The sequence below is a fragment of the Grus americana genome, unplaced genomic scaffold (assembly GCF_028858705.1).
Source record: "Grus americana isolate bGruAme1 unplaced genomic scaffold, bGruAme1.mat scaffold_82, whole genome shotgun sequence".
In the NCBI taxonomy this organism is placed as follows: Eukaryota; Metazoa; Chordata; class Aves; order Gruiformes; family Gruidae; genus Grus; species Grus americana.
This window is the reverse complement of record NW_026562023.1, coordinates 61,194-79,667: the sequence shown is the minus strand read 5'-3', so window position 1 is coordinate 79,667 and position 18,474 is coordinate 61,194. Positions and strand designations below refer to the sequence as shown.

At 52.0% G+C, this 18,474-nt stretch overlaps 1 protein-coding gene across 1 annotated transcript; it reads right to left on the bottom strand.

Annotated features, from left to right (window-relative positions):
• Positions 1 to 6,009: 6,009 nt before the first annotated feature.
• On the bottom strand, positions 6,010 to 18,167 carry LOC129201154 (electroneutral sodium bicarbonate exchanger 1-like). The gene is made up of 23 exons (XM_054812305.1): positions 17,993 to 18,167; positions 17,542 to 17,676; positions 16,936 to 17,071; positions 16,566 to 16,726; positions 15,886 to 16,074; positions 15,689 to 15,777; positions 15,411 to 15,568; positions 14,965 to 15,052; positions 14,337 to 14,483; positions 14,062 to 14,153; positions 13,385 to 13,559; positions 13,118 to 13,251; positions 12,194 to 12,439; positions 11,982 to 12,087; positions 10,905 to 11,066; positions 10,076 to 10,189; positions 9,591 to 9,752; positions 8,752 to 9,003; positions 7,955 to 8,023; positions 7,297 to 7,470; positions 7,060 to 7,197; positions 6,594 to 6,691; positions 6,010 to 6,097 (listed from the first exon to the last, which is right to left on the bottom strand). The coding sequence occupies exons 1-23, from the start codon at positions 18,165 to 18,167 to the stop codon at positions 6,010 to 6,012; spliced, it is 3,288 nt and encodes a 1,095-aa protein (XP_054668280.1).
• Positions 18,168 to 18,474: the final 307 nt, after the last annotated feature.

Sequence of the window (18,474 nt, the reverse complement as noted above, 5' to 3'; positions counted from 1 at the left end):
GTGCCTGGAGCACCTCCTGCCCCTCCTTCTGCACTGACCTGGGTGTCTGCAGAGTTTCTTACAGCTTCTCACTCCTCTCTCCGGCTGCAAAAGCTCTCTCTAACTGTTTTTTTTTCCTTCTTAAATATGTTATCACAGAGGCGCTGATTGGCTCGGCCTTGGCCAGGGGCGGGTCCATCTCGGAGCCGGCTGCCATTGGCTCTGTCAGACACAGGGGAAGCTTCTGGCAGCTTCTCACAGAAGCCACCCCTGTAGCCCCCCCCGCTACCAAAACCTTGCCACACAAACCCAACACATTTGGGCTGGGTGCTGAGCCCCGCTCCATGCCGGCAGCTGTGTGGGAGGAAAATCCTTTGGGGATCTTCTGCCGGGGGGAATTTGTGGAAGGGGGGGACCCCAATGTCAGCTCTCTGTCCTGGAGCTGGAGGAGGTTGATCTAAACCTCGGGGCGGCACCACGCTCCCTCCCTCCCTCCCTCCCTCCCAGGCATGAACCCACCACAGCCGAGCAAGGAGTAGGGCAAATAATATGGGATAGGATAGTGCGTATATATGATGGCGGGGACAACCCTGGCCTGGCTTGGCAGACCCTCCCGAGGCTGCAAATTATTTTTCTTTATTATTAGAGCTTTTCTGGAGGATGCTGCACACAGTAAAGTACTTTACAGGACACAACCCCCCGCTCTGGGCACCTCCCGCAGGGACAATGCAGGATGCCACCATGTGCATTAAACCACATTTTCTTCCCCCATCCTCCTCTCCCGAGCAGATGGCAGTCGTACGAATCCCAAAGCGCCCAAAGCTTCGCCTCCAACATCAAGCGACACTCGGAAGGCACCTTCACCAGCGACTTCACCCGCTACCTGGACAAGATGAAGGCCAAGGACTTTGTGCACTGGCTCATCAACACCAAGCGGTACAGGTAAAAAGAGGAGAGGGGAAGGGGACCACGCTGGGAAATAACCTCCCACCACGCCACGATCCCAGTCGATAACGCAGTTTTAGAAGTTTTCTCTCCACCTGTTTTCTTATATTCGGCAGCTCCGCAAAGAGGTCCCCGAAGGAGGAGCCCCGTGGCGTCCCCTTCCCGGCCGCGTTCCCACCGCTCACGTAAGTCAGCCCAAACAGCAGACGTGGCCCATTAAAAACAAATAAAGGAATCATTTCAAAACGTAGCCACAAATCAGCGGGTGTGGTGCAAAGTCAGAGTCTGGCTTCCTACGCCTGACGCTGCTTCTCATTTTTGCTGGCTCACGGGGCTTCTCTGGTGTTTACTCGTAATAAAATAAAACAAGGAAAATTAAGCTGCTTTGGGGGAGAGTTGATAATTTACGATGGGAAGAGGCTGTTTTGTTCTTGCCGTGCTCCGTGCTGACGTTTTGCATTTCATTTCAGTCTCAACGCGGCGGGATCGTTTGCATTTACAGGGGATATTACCACGTTGCGGTCTCGTCGAAGCAAAGCATTTGCTCCTTTGCGAACGAGAAAATCCGCTGTTCCCAAGCTCCTAAACTGATGTTAGGGGGAGTTTCTAGTCCGTGAAACTGTTTGGTGGTTGTTTGCTTTTTATTTTGAAGGTACAATTAAACGGCAACATCAGCTTTCCAGCAGCATCAGCCTGGGGATAGTTGCACCCGTCCATCACTGCCAGCGATGGGATGCTCCACGGGAAGGATTTATCCATCACACGCAGCCGCATCAATCAATCCCTTCGGTGTTTCCCAGTCACCTCCTCCGAAAATTTGCACCCGCGGATCAGCCTTCCCTTCAAACCTGGATTTCTCCGGCTTCATTTTCTCTCTAACAGCTCCGAGGGCGCTGTAGATCCTGCGGCTTTCCCTAAACCGTAATAAAACCTTTGTTAAATCCGGCAGCCGGTTGGTGACGTCTCCAATGCTTCCGAGCATCCCATCGGGATCCCGCGCGCCGCTGGTCCCGGGGGATTTTGAGGCACCGGGCTCCGATCCCCGGCTTGGCTCAAGTGCCCCATTTTTCTCTCAGTTCCTCGAGTTTTAGGTAAAAGGGTGATCGGGATGAACCTGCCTGACCCCACAGACCTGTGCCAGAGGGGATTTGGAAAGAAATTAAAAAAAAAAAAAAAAAAAAAAAGGAAGATAACTAGAACCTTTGGATTGAATGGTAATTAATTGTGTTGCAAATGGTCCAAAAAAAGCCAAAATAGGCAGGGGGGAGGATCTGCTCACTCTGGATGGGGTGACTTCTCTCCTGTACCAACACCTTCACCCCCCCAAGTCCCATTTCTGAACTCCCCGCACACCCCCGGTCTGGCAGAGGTGACGTGGGTGATGCTGCTGTCGCCTCCCTCCTGTAACACAGAGCTCATTGCCATCACTTGCATAGAGAAATTAAAAGAATTTTTTTTTTTAAATTACATAAATCAATAAAACCCCAAACCCACTGATTTCAACTCTTTCCCCAATCGGTTGGTTCCTGACCCAACATCCCAGGGAGATGGATTTCCCCCAAATCAGCGCTGCCCACTCCAAACCCCCCCTTAAAAAGCTCCAAAGATGCCTCCAACTCCTCTCCTCCCTTTAAAAGACTCGGGAGTGGCACAGCAAGACACACGAGACTTTTATTACATTCTTTTCCCATTACGTTCAATGGGTGACAAGAGAAAAATCAGACAGACACGGCTCAGGCGGGTGGACCCGTCAGCCAACATCAACCCTTCACGCACGGGACCCACGAGACGGCGACACAGATTTATATTATTTGAGTTTTACAGAAGGAACCCAAAATCAATCAAAGAATAATTAAAACAAAACAAAACAAAACAAAACACACAAAGATTCAAAGTGATAAATAACACAGATTTGCTCGATGGATTCCAACCCCCTCCCCCGCTCAGTTTTATTTACAACACGGAGCATTTCCAAACTAGAGCATCTCTTACCATAAAATAAATATATTTCAGCATCTCCAAAATGAAAAAATAGTGTCTGTATTTCTAAATGTAGCACATGGGGGGAAAAAATGAAATAAAATTTAAAAAAAGAAAAAGTGCCAGCACCTTATTTATTACCTTTTTACATCTTTTTTCCCCCCTTAGGGATTTCCATGCACCTACATTTTAGGAAACTTCTTTCGAAGGGGCTCCCGGGAGATCTGGGGAGCTGTTTTAAGGCACCAAAGATGAGGAAAACACCCAGCACCCATCCTGCATCGATGGCAAAGGGGCTTTGCTACCAACCAAAGCGTCACGGGTCACTTCAAGGATGGGGTTTTTTTTCAGTCAGAAAGCGATTCCAGGAACACCTTTGAGAGGGTTTTTTCCCCCCCTCGTATAATTTTCCTCTGCACAGGGCAATATTAAATCCTCCCAAAATAAGGAGCCATCCCTGGGTTTCTGGTGTCTAATGGGGGCAGGCAGCCGGAGCGCTGGGTCTCCAGCCAGGCTGGGGGGTTCCAAACACCATTGAGATGACCCAGAGTCACGTTAGAAAGTAAGACATCAGCTTTCATTTAAATAAAGTTAAAAATGACAATAAATACAGAAAAAAGAAAAAAGAAAAATCTAGCCCTGTAAGTAGCCAAAGCTCCAAATGGAGAAGCTGGGGCGCGCCGAGGAAGCCTGGTTTGCTTTTTAAATAAGGAACTGCCCAGGCAGCTGCCAAATTTTCGCAGCCCCCCGAGGCCAGGGGAGATGCAGATCCCGGCGGAGCTGGCCCCAGCCCGCTCTTCGTTCAGCCCGGCCCCGTTTTCCTTCCCGGGTGGGTTTCTGTCTTTTCTTTCTTTCCGAGCCGAAGAGACGCCAGGCACGCGCAGGGAACAATCCCAGCCTCCGGCCCCTGCCAGGAGGGAGCCGAGTCCAGCCCTGCGCTCTCCTCTTACGGAAAAGAACAAGGACAAAAGAAAAACTGGCTGCTACGAGAAGCCAAATAATTTCATTTAGGGACAGGGCAGCAAGGGGACTGGTACCACAACCGCCCAGCTCCACGCCCATGCCCGTCACCGGCTTAACGCTTCTACCTCCACGGGAATTCAAGTTTATTTTCCAACTGGTGGAGAGCTCAGGGCTCTCCCCCACTGCGACCTTTTCTCCCTGGGGAGGGAGGGACGGCACGGGGGAGCAGCACAGGAAGGCAGCGTGGACGGGAGGTGCACGGAGGAAGAGCAGCGAGAAAACCCAGGCTTTGCACCTTTCCCTTCCTCCAAGCACACACACCCCCCTTTTTTTTTTTGGCCTCCCCTCCTTTTTGAAGAGCTAAACCAGTTTCCTCCCCCTCCACCGGTCACCCCGCCGTGCCGGCAACCGTCAAACTACGGTTTGCAAAGCCCCATCCCGTAAAAGCGTCCGATTTTGGCCCTGCTCGGTGATGTGCCGCTCTCACCCTTACAGAGCCATTTCACATTTTCTTTTCCCCACCCGCACGTCACTTTGGGTCGGTTTGATGCACAAAACGGTTCCCGCGGCGGATGGGAGAAGCCGATGGCAGGAGGGTTCGTGCGCCCGTCCCAGCTGGGCGCGGGGCAGCGGCCGCAGCCGCCAAGAGCCTGGAGCAGGTGCTGAGCCCCCAGCAAGGTGCAGGGCTGCAAGGGGACCTTTTCTTCTGGGTTGTCCTCTCCTCCCAGGCTCCAGGGCCACCCGACTCGACCGCATGTGCCTGGGGTGACGCCGCAGCCCAAGGACCCCCCCAAAACGTGAAGGGGGCACGAGAACCGTCTCTGCTGAACAGCTTGTTCCTGCAAAGCGGCAGGGAGAGGGAGGAGGAGAAGGCAGCTTCCCGCTTTCCTCCCAGCTCGTCCCACCCTGCGAGAGAAAAGACTTTGCAAGGACAGGGCTGAAAAAAGAAAAAACAAAACAACCAACCCCTAGAGTCCCAGGGAGGTAAAAGGAAGGAAAGCGGAGGAACAACGGGGGGGGCAGCCTAGGGACGCAGAGCCCCAGGTCTCACCTGGCCGTTCCCAAAACCATACGCTGTATTCAAAGTATTCGATTTTAAGTGGTCCCTTATATTCGGTTTACGGCCAGGGGACAAGAAAGGGGCATTTCTGCATTTTGCAGCTTCCAGGCTGATGGCAGAGCCAAAGGAAAAGAAAATAAATACAATTAAAATAAAATTAAAATAAAATAAAAATAAAAAAAAAATTAAAATAAAAGAAAAATAAAAGTCAAAAAGAAAATAAAAAGAAAATAAAAATGAAAATTAAAATAAAGTAAAATGCTGTAAAACTGGAGGGCAGGGAGCAAACGCTTTTCCTTCGCCTTAGCCCAACTGCTCGGACGCTCCTTAGGCTGCCCCGCCAGGGAGGACATCCCTCTCCTACCTGTAAGGGACGTAGGAGTGAACGAAAGCCTGGACCCCAAACCAGACCAAAAACCCAGCCGTGATAAAGAAGAAAACGGAGAAGGCGTCAAGTATAACAGAAAACTATTTGGAACATAAACATGAGTTTATATTTGGAAAAAAAAAAGAGAAAGGAGAGGAGGAATTGGGTATTAAAAAAATAGCACTGAATGATAAAGCGGTAGCAGTCCCTCTACCACTACGCAACCGCAACAAACACACGCACGTACGCCCGGAGGCTCAACAACACCGAACTCCCATTGACCGTGATGTGCACCTCAGTTTGCTGGTCTAGAGATACTGAATGCCTGAAGCACACCAAGGATAACTGAAGACGTCTGCATGGCTTTCATGGGAATCCTCCAACTGGAAAAAAAAAAAGCAGTTTCTCCCCGTGTCCGCGTTGGCACATCCCTGAGTCACGTTCTCGCTCCTCTCCTTCAAAGTCAAGATTCCTAAACATAAAAACTGGGGAGGGGGAAGAATGGGAAAAAAAAAAAAAATGGGAGAGCATCATCAGTGGAAGATGGGGTTTGAGCCCCGTTCGTGGGACCACCGCGGCAGAGAGGAGCTGGCTGGCGTGCCACCGTCCTCGCCGCTGCTCGTTTGCTCAGCATTGCTGGACGAAGCATGGGAAAACCGTACGCGCGCGTCTCGTCACGCTCGCATGCGGTCCTTTACCTTTTTCCTCCCCAAATTCAGACTGTTTCTGTGTTCATAGGGAGAGTCTTCCACACGGTCGTTTTCGACATTTCATCCCAGATATTAATCTCGGAAGGATCGGTCCTGCAATAAATATTTTACATCGCAATCCGTGATTACGGGAACTGCTGCCGCCAAGTGCGTTAGCACCAGCAAGAGGACCAGGGGGGCCCGGGGAACCAAAGCTCAGCGTAAGCACCGGAGGTTTTGCTGGATGAGGAGTTGCGGGAGGCAAGCCTGTAGAACAACAGCTCCAGGCAAAGGCTCTTGCTGGCGTTTAGCCCTGGAGCGGGCTCCTAAGCCACTGCTGCTACAGGTCGTGCCTACACCACCTCTTTCTTAAATATGAGGATCTCCTGCTACCCTAAAGTCACTGATGATGCAAGTTTTGGGGGTTAAATGGGAGTTGTGCAGCCGCTCTGCGCAGGGGCAGAGCCCCGCCATCGCCTCCGGCAGCCCTGCCCAGAAATTTGATTTTCCCGCCGAGCGGACCGCTTTACCGAGGGACGCTCGATAAAGACGGTGCCAAACACCTTCAAACGAATCTTGCCGGGGGTCCTGGCGCTTGGTGGCACTTTACCTGTCGCTGCTTTGCTGTGGGATATCCAAGTTGCTGGTCTTCCCCACTTTCAGTTGAACCCAATTTGCAGCAGCAGCTTCCATCACCTTCTGGGACTCCTGACGGAAAAGGGACAAACCAAGTTCTCGGTCTTTAATCAAAGCGGAGATAAACTCAGCACCCAGTAAAGACGTTGCACGCTGTCCTCTCCTCCTGACCTGCGGCAGCTTTAGCTATCAGTGCAGCAGGGTATAATAATAATAATAAATCTTTATTATAGGACTCATTTTTAAAATTATACCTCTAGTCAAGTGTTAAGCTCACTGCTAATTTAGGATAAAAGGTTACGATGTGTGATCCAGGCTATTAGGATCCGTTTCTGTTTAGTTCTGATCTTGCCCCGACATTTAAAGACGAGCTGTGGCAGAAAGAGGCAATCTCACAGCCCGAGGGAGACGCCCGGCCCCGAGCACCCAGCAAGCTTCACCTCTTCTTCTTCGGCTTCATTTTTGGCATCGTCCAACTTCTTCTGCTTGCTTTCTGGCATAAGGTCATCCAGAAAGCTGAGCTCTCGCTTCGAGAAGCAGAAATCCATCACTTTCCGGACAAAAACGAGAGCCAAAACCTTCACGAATAAGAGGGAAGATGCAGCGAGGTCAGAGATGATGCCACAGCTCGCTCCGACGCTACAAACACCCCGACGCCGAGCAGCACCGGCTCTTACCATCATGGGGAAGATGATGGCGGCACGCGACACCTTGATGGCCCAGAGCAGGACGAGGCAGATCAGCTGGATCATGGTGAAGCAATGCACCTTTCGCAAGGGGACGTGCCGCAGGTAGATGATATCCGGCTGGTGTTTCGCCGGCATCCCAAACAGCTTCAAGCGATCGAAGAACTGTAAAATAACAGTGAGAAGTTTCTGGCCCCGGGGAGACGCGGAGGGAGTGTTCAGGATCTCACTTGCAATGAGAAATCCTGGATCCCACCGCGTTCCTCTGCGAGCAGCACCCAATTTTCCCTCCGCTCCATCTATAAACCGGCTTGCCCGCGAGAGCTGCCCACCGAACTGCAATTATTCCCCGTTATTCTGTTCTCAGCGTTTCTCAGCACGCTGAATCCCCCAGCAAGGATTTCCACCAGCCACAGAAATCGCCTTCCCTTCGCGCTGAATTCCCCCATTTTCCTGTAACCTGCCCTGAACTTGCCCGGTCCTCCCGGCCCTATACACCTCCTGTGCCTCCTCCAATCTTTTTCTTACACAAAATATTTTGATCGCTTGCTTTCGGAGAGGGGTTTTTCCCCCCATGCCACTGCTTTTTTTACCTGCTTCTATAGAGATGAAATACCAGGGACCCAACACGCTGTAAAAGAGGCCGTACCTGAATTCCTCTGAGCGACGACACACCCATGTAGAGAAAGACGCCATAAAGCACAGGCATTGGTATAAACTCCAAAAATAAATACAGAAATTAGTGCATTCTTGTTTTCAAATTGCATTTTCAGTATTACCGCTCTCTTCTACAGTCCCTGCCTAAAATTGCCTAAAGCCTTCCAGCTTCCAGAGGGTTAGAGAAGTGTCGCATTTTAACCATCAGAGATTTTGTGCGTGCGAATGATTTAATGCTCTGCTTTAGGCTGAGCTTTTGAGTTACACTTCATCAGAATAATCCTGTTTTCCAGAAAGGTTGGAGGAAAATAGGTGATTTCGCCCATGCTACCATATGCCGCGTTCTGCGACGGTAGAAAAACATTTGTACGTGTTCTTGTGGCAACACGCAAGGAAGCCCACGGGGACGATTTCAGCGCGTTTAGCTACTGGGAACGGCTGTTCCGAGGCATCTGGGGGAACAAATTGCAACCGGTAACGTGCTGCCTGGTTGAAAGAGCAGAGGTACTGCTCTAAATACGCTTCATCGTAACCCATAAACACGGGTGGGCCTGAAAGACATCTGAAAATCCAAGCAGTTGGCTTGCTCGCTTGGCTCGAGCGTGCCAAACTGGGGTCTGAAGGGCTGGAAAGTGCAACCGAGGGTGGTTCCCACCACGGATCGAGCCCCAAGGTTTGGGATCACCTCCTCCTCTGCTCCACAGCTACTCAGGCCTGGAGAAAGGGGACTAGTTTTGCATAACCTCCAAAAAGCTCGCGGTTGTTGGGTGGTTTCCATTTTCCTCTTACCTTTAACACCGAAGTGAAGAAGACTGAGCAGCCCATGAGCACAAAGATCATCAAGCCAGTGACTCTCTGCTCTCGTATCCCCAGAAACTTGGGCTGTTCTCCTGGAGCTGAGCAGCCAGACTCTACTTTGAGGCTATTCACGTGGGTGATGGACAGGACGGTCGCAGCCACAAACCACGGCAGCCCCATCACGGAGCACACCCCCAGCATCACGGCCACCATGAAGAGGTCCAGGTGGTACCCGCATCCTTTCTGCGCGGAGCGAAACAAGAAACAGAGCATCTCACGGGACAAGAGCAAGGACAACGTCGCAAGTCAGACCCAAACAACCCTGTTTGAGCTCAAGTCGACGTCTTGAAAATTTAAAACACGAACTGGAAACAAATAAGGATGTATCCAGTCTTTGCGCAAGCACCTTGCATGACAATCCAGCAGCAGAGTGGATTTGGGGAGTTTGTATCTACTTCTCAACAAAAAAACCCACCTTACTATTTTTCATTCATAAAGACATTTCTACCACTTGCGAGTAAGATATGACTCTCAGTTATGCCTGGCAGCACATCAAAATGATTCGTTCCCCAGCTGCTGCTGACATTTTAAAACAAAAGCGTGCTTCTACAACGCTCTAAGCTTAATATGCTCCTCCGAAAGATTGCTCATCTGAACTCCCCTGTTGTCGTTTGCTCCCTGTGTCATCGTTAAGCCAGGAGACCATCTTGCCACGCTGCCTGACGTTGTTCCAAACCAATGCCTTCACAAGGCATTTGGAATTGGAGCTTCTCCCCGTACCTGCAGCCCAGAGCGCGTTGGGGATGGGGTTGTCTCCTGCAGCCCCTTACCTTCAGCCTGTGCTCCTTCCTGTTCACGATAAGAGCCGTGATCTGCTGGTCCATGAATATCAAGATGGTGCAAAGCAGAGCTGGGATGAGCGCAGCCACCACCGTCCACCAAGGGTTGGGTCCTATGGGGTTGATGAACCACCCGCGGTCGTCTCTGGTAGGCTGCAACAAAGCACACACATCAGCCTCGTCTCCCAGCCCAGCTACTTCACCGGCTTGGATTTTCCCCTCCATCCCCGTGTCACAGCATCTCCCAGCCCTGGTTTCACGTCACCCCGGGGCTCAGCAGTGCCAGCATCCTCTTTGCAAGCACCTGTAGCTATTTCTCCTGCAGGTACCTAGTTTTGGGGCTGTCTTCTCATTTCCAGGAGGAAACGATGCACTTGGAGGTGGAGGAGGAGATGGTCACACCACCAGCATCTCCTCCAGACTCAGCCCTGTCCTGCCCCGGTGAAACCCGCTCCGTGCCACAACACCCCCCCTACCTTGAACATATGGGGGATGTGGAGCTTCGGTGACGGGATCCCAGTCATGAAGTCAGTGAGCACCATGATGACGATGGTGAGGAAAACAGCAAAGTCACTTATTGTGGACCGCACCTGGGGCAAGAAACCAGAGCTGAAAGGGGCATCGCAAAGGGGGCCGCAACATGAGATGGAAAAATGAGAGACATCAACAACATTAAGGCTGGTTAACAAAATCCCACCACTCTGAGGACATGCAGCCAAATCCCTTGGTTAGCTACTGTTGCTGTGCTTGTCTCTGTGAGAGATGGTGTCAGACAATAAAAAAAAAAGAGTTTAATTAGGTGGAAGAGGGTTGTTTGAATTCAAACCTTAAGTAAAAAAAATATTAAAAAATAAGGAAGCAGATGGCTGCCACTGCAGCCACGCTCACAGCTAAAATGGGAATAAGGCGCACTGAGGCATCGTATGTTCCTCAAAAGGAAGAAAAAGTGTCTTTTCCTATGGCAGCTCCTCATTTGAACCAACTTTCCCCTTGAGCATAATGCACAGAAGGTAAAAAAAAAAAAAAAAAAAAGGCAAATAAACCCCCACAACTTTGGAAGACCTCTTTTCCCACTGCCTGAGCAAAATATCGCTCGGGGGCAGGTCGCGAGGCAGGTGGGAAACGCCACGGTCGTTTAGCACTCATGGAAACGAGGGAGGGACATCCAAGCTGCTGGAGAGTTTGGCCTTCAAGGTCAATGTTTCCCAGCTTGACCAAGCGGTGGCAAATACCGCTTAGCGCTCCGGGAAAGCCATTTTGGGAAATGAGTGTGGAGACTGCTGCCGGCCACCATCTTCTACCTACTCTGGTTGGGAAGTAACGGCTGCTTTTAAACTTCTTCAATAAGCTCGACAGGACAAAGGTGGAGAAGAAGAGGATGCAGCACCAGAAGAGGACATTAGGCGCGTAGGGGCCATTGCGTCCACAGGCAGGTCCGTGAAACTCTCCATGCAAATACCGACATTCCTGGAGAAACAGAGCGTCAGGACACAAAGGTAGTGCACGTGCGGCAAGGAAACCTGGGATAACTCGGGGCTTTTGAGGATCTTGGTCCAAGATCCATGACCTTGTAACTGCTGCTGCTGCTGCTGCTGCTGCTGACGGAGATTTATATTGAATGAGCAGCAGCTGAACAAGTGACACATCGAACCGCACAGAGGAGAGCGGAGAGGCGAGATGTGATGGGACACCATATCACAGACCCATGGCACATCCTCCGCTCGAATGGCAGGCAACCGTGGCTGAAGAAGACGCCAAGAGGGGAAGGAAACACTGGAAGTTCTTGGGGATAGAGAAAGAGGGAGCAGGGAAGGAGGGCTAAGACAACCGCGGAAGGAAAGGAGAAGAGACGAATCGTCCCTTCCCAGCGAAGGGCTCCCAGGACACGGCCAAGAGGGGATGAAGATGTCCTGAAGAGCCTCCCATCCTATGCCTGGGCTTTGCTTCCAGCAACAGCAGCCCGAGAGGCTGCTCAGACGTGCAAATTTATGCATGGACCTACAGACAGTGCTGAGTAAGCAAGCAAGGACTGGAGTTCTTAGGAACCAAGTAAGGAAGCTAAGGACTACCTTCAAGCAGGAACTTAAGTCCTCCAACTTCTACAAGAATCAAACCACCCACTTAACCTTGCTCCTGGTCAGAAAAATTGTCCTGCGACAGGGTCAAGGAGGACAGTTATTACCCACGATGTTGGGGGGACAAGGTGGACTCTCCTTCCCAGGACCAAGCGGGTTAAAACCACACGTTAGATTTAAAGAATGCCTTTGCAGAGCAGCACTAGCACAGTCTGAAGCCCCTCATCACCCGAAGGGCTCTGACTTTTGCAAAATGTGAACGCCCCTGGACCCCGCGGCCGCGGAAGTAGTGGCTTGGGGCACTTACAGTCACCGTGAGGTTTTCCCAGGCGATGCCAGACACGTCGATCTCGTTGCTCTCCCAGAAACGCAGGGTTGCCTTGCTGGGATGGCTTGGTGCCTCACACTTACAGCTGGGAGGAGAAAAGCCAAGACGAGGGTGAGGGAAAGGCAATGGAGGTGCAGCCCTGAGCTCCTGCCAAGGGGCAGCAGCCTTTTAGGAGGAAAAGAAAAACTCACTAGTAGACGGTGAGGAAGTCGAGCTTGCTGTGCATGTGCACAGGGTAGGTCTCTCGCAGGTGACTCAGCTTCTCCAGAGCCTCGTAGATGAAGATGATGCAGATGAGGGAGGCGAAGGCTTCTTCGGTGAAGCGGGTGATGTAGCACACCAAACAGCTGGCGTCGGTGGCCACCAGCACTATGCAGAAGGCGGCAGTCCACAGCCCGATGCAGGCCCGCAGAGAGAGATAGGAGAGCGCGTACTCCCTGGGAAACCAAAATAAAACAAAGGCTGGAAAGGCCAGGAAGAGGCGCCGAGCCGTGCCTTCCTTCGGGGAAAATCACGAGCAATTTAGGAGCACGTCAAGGCTGCAGATGGTAAATGCACTTTCCATGTCCTACTACAGACAGCCTTGGGGCTGCGGTGCAGGGTGCGGACCTGCAGGAGGAGAGGCCAATTATTTCATGATTGTTATTTAACAATTAGCTTGTGTTAAGGCCTTGGAGGCTAATTGAGGTCAGGGCCCTTTGTGGAAGGTGGTGTCCTCCCACATCACCCCCATGCCCTAACACCAAAACCCCGGCTGATTTTGCACCCAGTCACCTGCTACCAGCAAGCTGGGGCTGAAGAATAAATTGAATTGCAATCAGGGTGTCTCATCTCACATCAAACTCATCACAACACAAGGATCCCCATCCTTATGGCTTCTCCTCTTCCTGCTTCATTTTAACCCTAAAAACCCCAAACAACCTCATCCATCCTTCCTTCAGAGACCAAGGGCTCTTGCACCATCACATACTAAAGCAGCAGCGTGCAACGTCTGCGACACAGAAAACAACTGAAATCTAACAACTCTCACTGAGAAAAAGACAAGAAAAACATCTTTTCTCCACCAGTGCCTCCTGAAGGCTCTCGCGGCACTCGGCCGCGGCAGCCGGCCTTACTTGCAGAATTTGTAGAGGATCTTTTCGAACACGAGGACGGGTCCAGTGCTGCCGAGGATGGTGAGAGGTTGGCCAGCAAAGAGGGAATACACCACGCCGGTCATGGATGCGCCCAGCAGTGACTCCATGGCACTCTGTCCAGGGAAGAGGCAGCGGCGAGGAAATAAATCAATGGGAAAAAGAAGAAAAAACCCAAAGCAAATTCACTGCAGCGAAGATTTTGCATGAGTTTTGCGCTCCCCCACGCCACCCAAGAGAGCTGCTCACGATGTGGCCGTCGGTCGCCTCCCCCAGCAGTCCCCCGAAGGTGATGACAGGGGACATGCAGGCACAGAAGAGGAAGAGGAAGGACGCCAGACACTGCAGGCTCAGACCATCCCGAAAGTCGCTCCAGAACCACGGGGCTTTGCGCTTCACGTCCAGGATCAAACCTCCAAAGAGCCTGGAGGAAGGAAAAACAAATAGACTGTTTCCCTGCAAGACCACACAGAGGGGGTTTTGCTGCAGAAGGACAAGCCCAAGCAGACAGTAACCTTCATTGCTAACCAGCAGCAGTCTCCTTCGGCCGTTTTATACCCGGCAGAAACCAAGCAAGCACAAAAACCCCCTCCAACAAAAAGAAAAAGGACCAAACCTGAAAGCCCATCCCCTCTTACTGCAACTGTCCCTTGCTTGGAGAAGCAGCAGAGCTCTCCCTGGAGGTATTTACACAGCTGCTTCCACCCCAAATCAAGAAAATCTGTCTGCAGTGGTGCTGTGGCTGAGCCCAGCTGCCCAGATCTCACCTGCCCAGCCCAGGGGACCGAGCTGGTAATGTGAAGCCCCTTCACTGAACCAACTAACCCCAGAAAACTGCTACAAGGGAAGGTGCACGCTCCGATTCTAGAGGCAAAGAGAGAAAAAAAAAACAAACAACAAACCCCACAAACTATTAAAGCTCACACCTTCCCGTGCGCTCCAGTTCAGGACCACTGTGTTTCTCTGGCTTGCTGTGAGAAGCACTGTCATCGAGAGCTCCTGGCATCTTCCTTTTTCCCTGTTAAAAAGGAAATAAGCCAAAGCTATGGATTCGTAACCACTGGCTTGTTGGGCTTCTGGTCTGGGTATGTGACTGCGTCAAACTGGGACCTGGTGAATCTGGGTCCCAGAACAGCATCCCCGGCCGGCCGGCCGCCGGCCTGCCCGTCCCCCTCGCGCCTCCCTCCGCCGCAGCACCCACCTGCGAAGGGACGTTTTTCGGGGGCTCGATTCGGATCGATGGATCCCATTCTCCTGGCGGCAAGACCGTGACCTGATCCAGAAACTCGTCGATGCCGGCCACGAGGTCAGCCCGGTTCTCGGCTTTATAGGCAACGTCACGGAAAACCTGCCGACAGGAGACAACCTGCTCAGAGGACAACCCATCTCCGATGTCCTAAGCACTACAGTAAGCTCCTGGCTAAATGCAAGATCATTTTCCCCAAATTTCCTGCTTGTAATGGCAGGAAATATTCCCCCAAATGGAAAAATCTGTCCATCACGGTACTTGTAATCATGTCCTCCACGAGGTCCCCATCCCTCATGGCACACCATACCCTTTTGCTCAAAGCGGGGAAGTTTCACTGGCCCTGGCAATGCCACCACTGGGGACAGGGTGCTGGGGACCCCGGGGAGGTGCAGGATGCACACCGGGTGGGATTTCAACCTCCAAGAGGTGGGGTGATACAAATCCGTGCGTTTGCTTCGGCGTGTGAACGAGGGGTGGGCTATCTGGAGAGGTGTGGGCAGTTGGGAAGCAAATCCTCTTCCTCACTACTGCAGAGAGCTGAAGAAAACCAAAAATGACCCGGAATTCTCTCTTCTCGCACCTCATCCGTCATGATAGTAGCCATGGACCTGCCGATCTCATGGTACTGATGGGCTTTGCCTTCTGGTCCAAGCAAAACAAACAGGAACCTGGGCAAGAAAAACACAATGAGCGAGAAGAACGTGTCCTTGCTCAAAGGACACCCAAGGAAATCCCTGGGAGCCCCCAGCCCCGAGCGCAGCTCCAGAGGGGACACGTAGGCTCACCGACTCCGCCAGGAATTTGAAATTCACCAAAACCGATGGCAAATTTAATTTTTGGGCCAATTTTCATTAAAATTGGCCAAGGGGTTTGAAAGACACAGCAGGGAAGGGATGCGAGTGGGAGAAATGTCCTCGCTCCCCCTGCCCTTGTTCCCTTGGGACGCCAAACTGATGCATGCACCTTGATGTTCTTTCGTTGGGTGGGGGTTTTTTGAAATAAAATCTTTGTGCTTCTCCTTCAGACCTTGTTGGGATGGGAACTTCCATCATGCCCGAGAGGAGGACAGCCGGGGTCAGGCGGACAAATGCCACGATGGGCTGGCGAAGGAAATCCAGCTCTCCTACGAGCACGTTGGATGCTTCAGCCCCGGTGGGAATTTTCTTCATGAAATGCAGCTGCGCCTAGGCACAACAAGCGATTTTCAGGCAAATACCCCAAAAGCAAAGCCCTCAGCACTCTGCAGCCAAATTTGCAAGACCAAATCTGGCCCTAAAGGCATAAGATAGCTACGAGCGTCTCACCTTGCTTAAGTCCATCGCGTTGCTCTCGTGGTTCACCCCATTTTTAGCTTCTGCAGTGGTAGGAGAAGGATGCGGGGTGAGTGTTTGGGCTGGTAGGAAAAAGAAAGACACTCAGAAAGACGGACAAGGAGCAATTGGGATGCTTCTCCTCTGCCAGGACAAGTCGAATGGGACCAGAGCCCTGCAGGAACCCTCACCTGGCTTGTCAAGGAGGTGCAGGTCTGACTGCTTCTTGCTCACATCAGCAAACAAGCGGACGATGGGAAGAAGGTTGTTTCTTTTCTTCTCATTCTGATGGTGATGCTTCTTCAGTAGGACTTCTCGAACTTTTGCCCGCACGTGCTCGTCAAACTCCGTGGACTGGTCTTGCGGGCCCAGGATCATATCTGGGGATGGCAAAGGGAAACGAAGCCGTCAGAGCAGAAACCCCCCCAGGTCCCAAGCCCCGAAGCCCCCGGGGGAAGGCTGTGCCACGCAGGATCCCCTGACACAGGCCCAGCCTTGCTTAGCAAGACATTTTAATACAGTTCAGCCTTTGCAGCGAAAGCAAGAAGTTTCTTTTGCTAAAAAACACGAGCAAAGTGCTTATTCATCACTTTGCTAAGATAATTATTTCCCATTCGAAATAATGCAATTTTCTTGCCCCGTCTGGCCTTTCTGTCTGACTCTACACATTTAAAAAAAAAAGCTGGAAAAAACACACCAGAAAAAGCTGGTGTGACTGTTGCACGCCCAGCCTGCATCCAAAACCAACTTAAAAACACAGCGGGGTTTCTGGAAAAGGACGCGCCGTTGGGGCAGGGTTTGATTCGGGAGCAGAGGGCACCGCGGCAAACCGAGCTCGGCCGTTCCCGCAGAGACGCGGCGCCCGCGGTACCTGCAATCTCTTCGATGCTGTTGGCACAAATGTCCAGCAGCACCGTCCCGTTGATGATGCAACTCCTCAGCTCAGAGAGGCTGTGCAAGGACAGCGTGGCCACGTAGGGCTTGCTCCAGCGCTCGCCGCCGTCTTCCACGTCCTCCTCAAACTTCAGCCACCTGCGGACATCAGGCGCGATCAGCCCCATTGCGAGGAAACGGCCTCAGCTCCGCAACCCCTTTAACAGAGCTACAGGGCGGCGAGAGAAGGCTCCTCGCATCGGCACCTGCAAAAGCTTTGCCAAAGTCCCGGAGAGCGGAAAGCAGAGCCCACGGGCGCTGCCGGCGAGGGGACTCCTCTCCCACCGCGGCCGGCAGCGGGGATTTACCTTGCCGTTTCCTTCCACTCGGCATCTTCACCCTCTTTCACGCAGATCTCATCCAGCTCGGTGAACAAGTCATGGGGAACGTGCTGCTCGTCCTCCTCGGTCCCGAGGATGAACTGCACTCGCTGGGACGGAGTGTCTGGGGGCAGAAGGCAAAGCCCCGTCCCGTTACCGTGCCCGAATACGGCCCGTCACGCTCACAGGCAAAGCGGGCATCGATCGGCACCATAAACATCAGGCTGGCCCCTCTGCCCTGGCTCTGTCCAGGCTTGCACAGAGCCCCAGAGAAGGAGAAGCATCTAATCCACCTCTGCATAAGGATGGGCACCTTCCCTTCCCCACAGTTCCATTTTTAAAGCCAGGATCCCTCTGAGGAAGGCGAGCCTAAATCCTTTATGCATTTAACTGTCTTAAAAAAAAATAAAAAAATTAAAAAAAAAAAGAGAAGAAAGAGGAAAGTTTGGGAAAAGAGAGTGGGTCCTGCTAAATGATGCCGCTTTCCCTCGGAAGAACAGCAAGCCACTCAAACCGGCACGGGGACCTGCTTGCAGAAGACCCCAGCACCCACGTAGCCCCGAGGAGTTCAGTGAACGCTGCGGCGGGACTTACAGTGGTAGCCCTGCTCCGTCGGGGCAGAGTCCTTCTCCCGTTCCTCTTCCCGATGCTTCTGGCTGTGGGGACGGTGATGCTGCTGGCTTTGCCTCACCAGCGGCATCCGCACGCCCACGTACAGGGTCCGGTGGCCTGCGAAAAAGCGGCGTTTGCATCGTTCTCGATACCGCGGAGACGCTTGACGCAGATGCTGCAATTAAATCAGTGCAGCCACCCCAGGAGGAAACACCAACTTCTCTTAATTTTCTTTTAACTGGATCCCTGAACGTCACAGACCTGCCCTTTTTTCCCAAGCCTATTTTACTCAAACTTTGCAACGAGAGAGCAACAACAAGTGATGGTTCCCGATCATCTAAAATGCCAAGCAAGGGACGTCGCAGGGACTTTGTGCGACGGGAAAAGGCGCTGGGCTGGCGGCTCCTCTACCGGGATCTCAGCAGAGACTCACCTTCCAACTCCTCCTTCTCATAGTGAATATTGACGACGTTGCTCGTTCTTCCTTGGTCAATCACTGCCTCTTCGTCATCTCCCTGTTTAGAAAGGAGAAGGGAAAAGTTGCGCAGAGCTCCCTTACGTCCTCCCGGCCATCGTCCACCCCCACGTCCACCCAAATCCACGAGCATCACGCCTCCGCGTGCCTCCTCCTCCAGGCACAGCCCTAAAAGCACGGACTTGGAGGAGGTTTCTCTTCCCATAACCCAATAAAACAGCCCGTAGCATCGTTCAAACACAAAAAAAACCCCAAAAAAACCTCTGAGATTCGCACCCAGTTGCTCGATTTCTGAAACCGAAGTTTGAAGAAGAGCAAAACACCAAGAAAACTTGGGGAACTGTCAGGGCTGTTGGACGAAATTCAAGAAGCAAGAGCTACACCGTGCACTGGGAAACAGCCCAAAAGAACCAAACCCATAATTTAAAATAAAACTTCAA

Excerpts from the sequence above, each read along its gene's own strand:
- LOC129201154 (XM_054812305.1), bottom strand. The coding sequence starts at position 18,167 with ATGCTCGTGGATTTGGGTGGACGTGGGGGTGGACGATGGCCGGGAGGA. Across the intron at positions 17,677-17,992 it reads TGAGAAGGAGGAGTTGGAAG|GCCACCGGACCCTGTACGTG; the intron begins GTGAGTCTCTGC and ends GCTTTTTCGCAG. Across the intron at positions 9,004-9,590 it reads GGAAGGAGCACAGGCTGAAG|AAAGGATGCGGGTACCACCT; the intron begins GTAAGGGGCTGC and ends CGCTCCGCGCAG.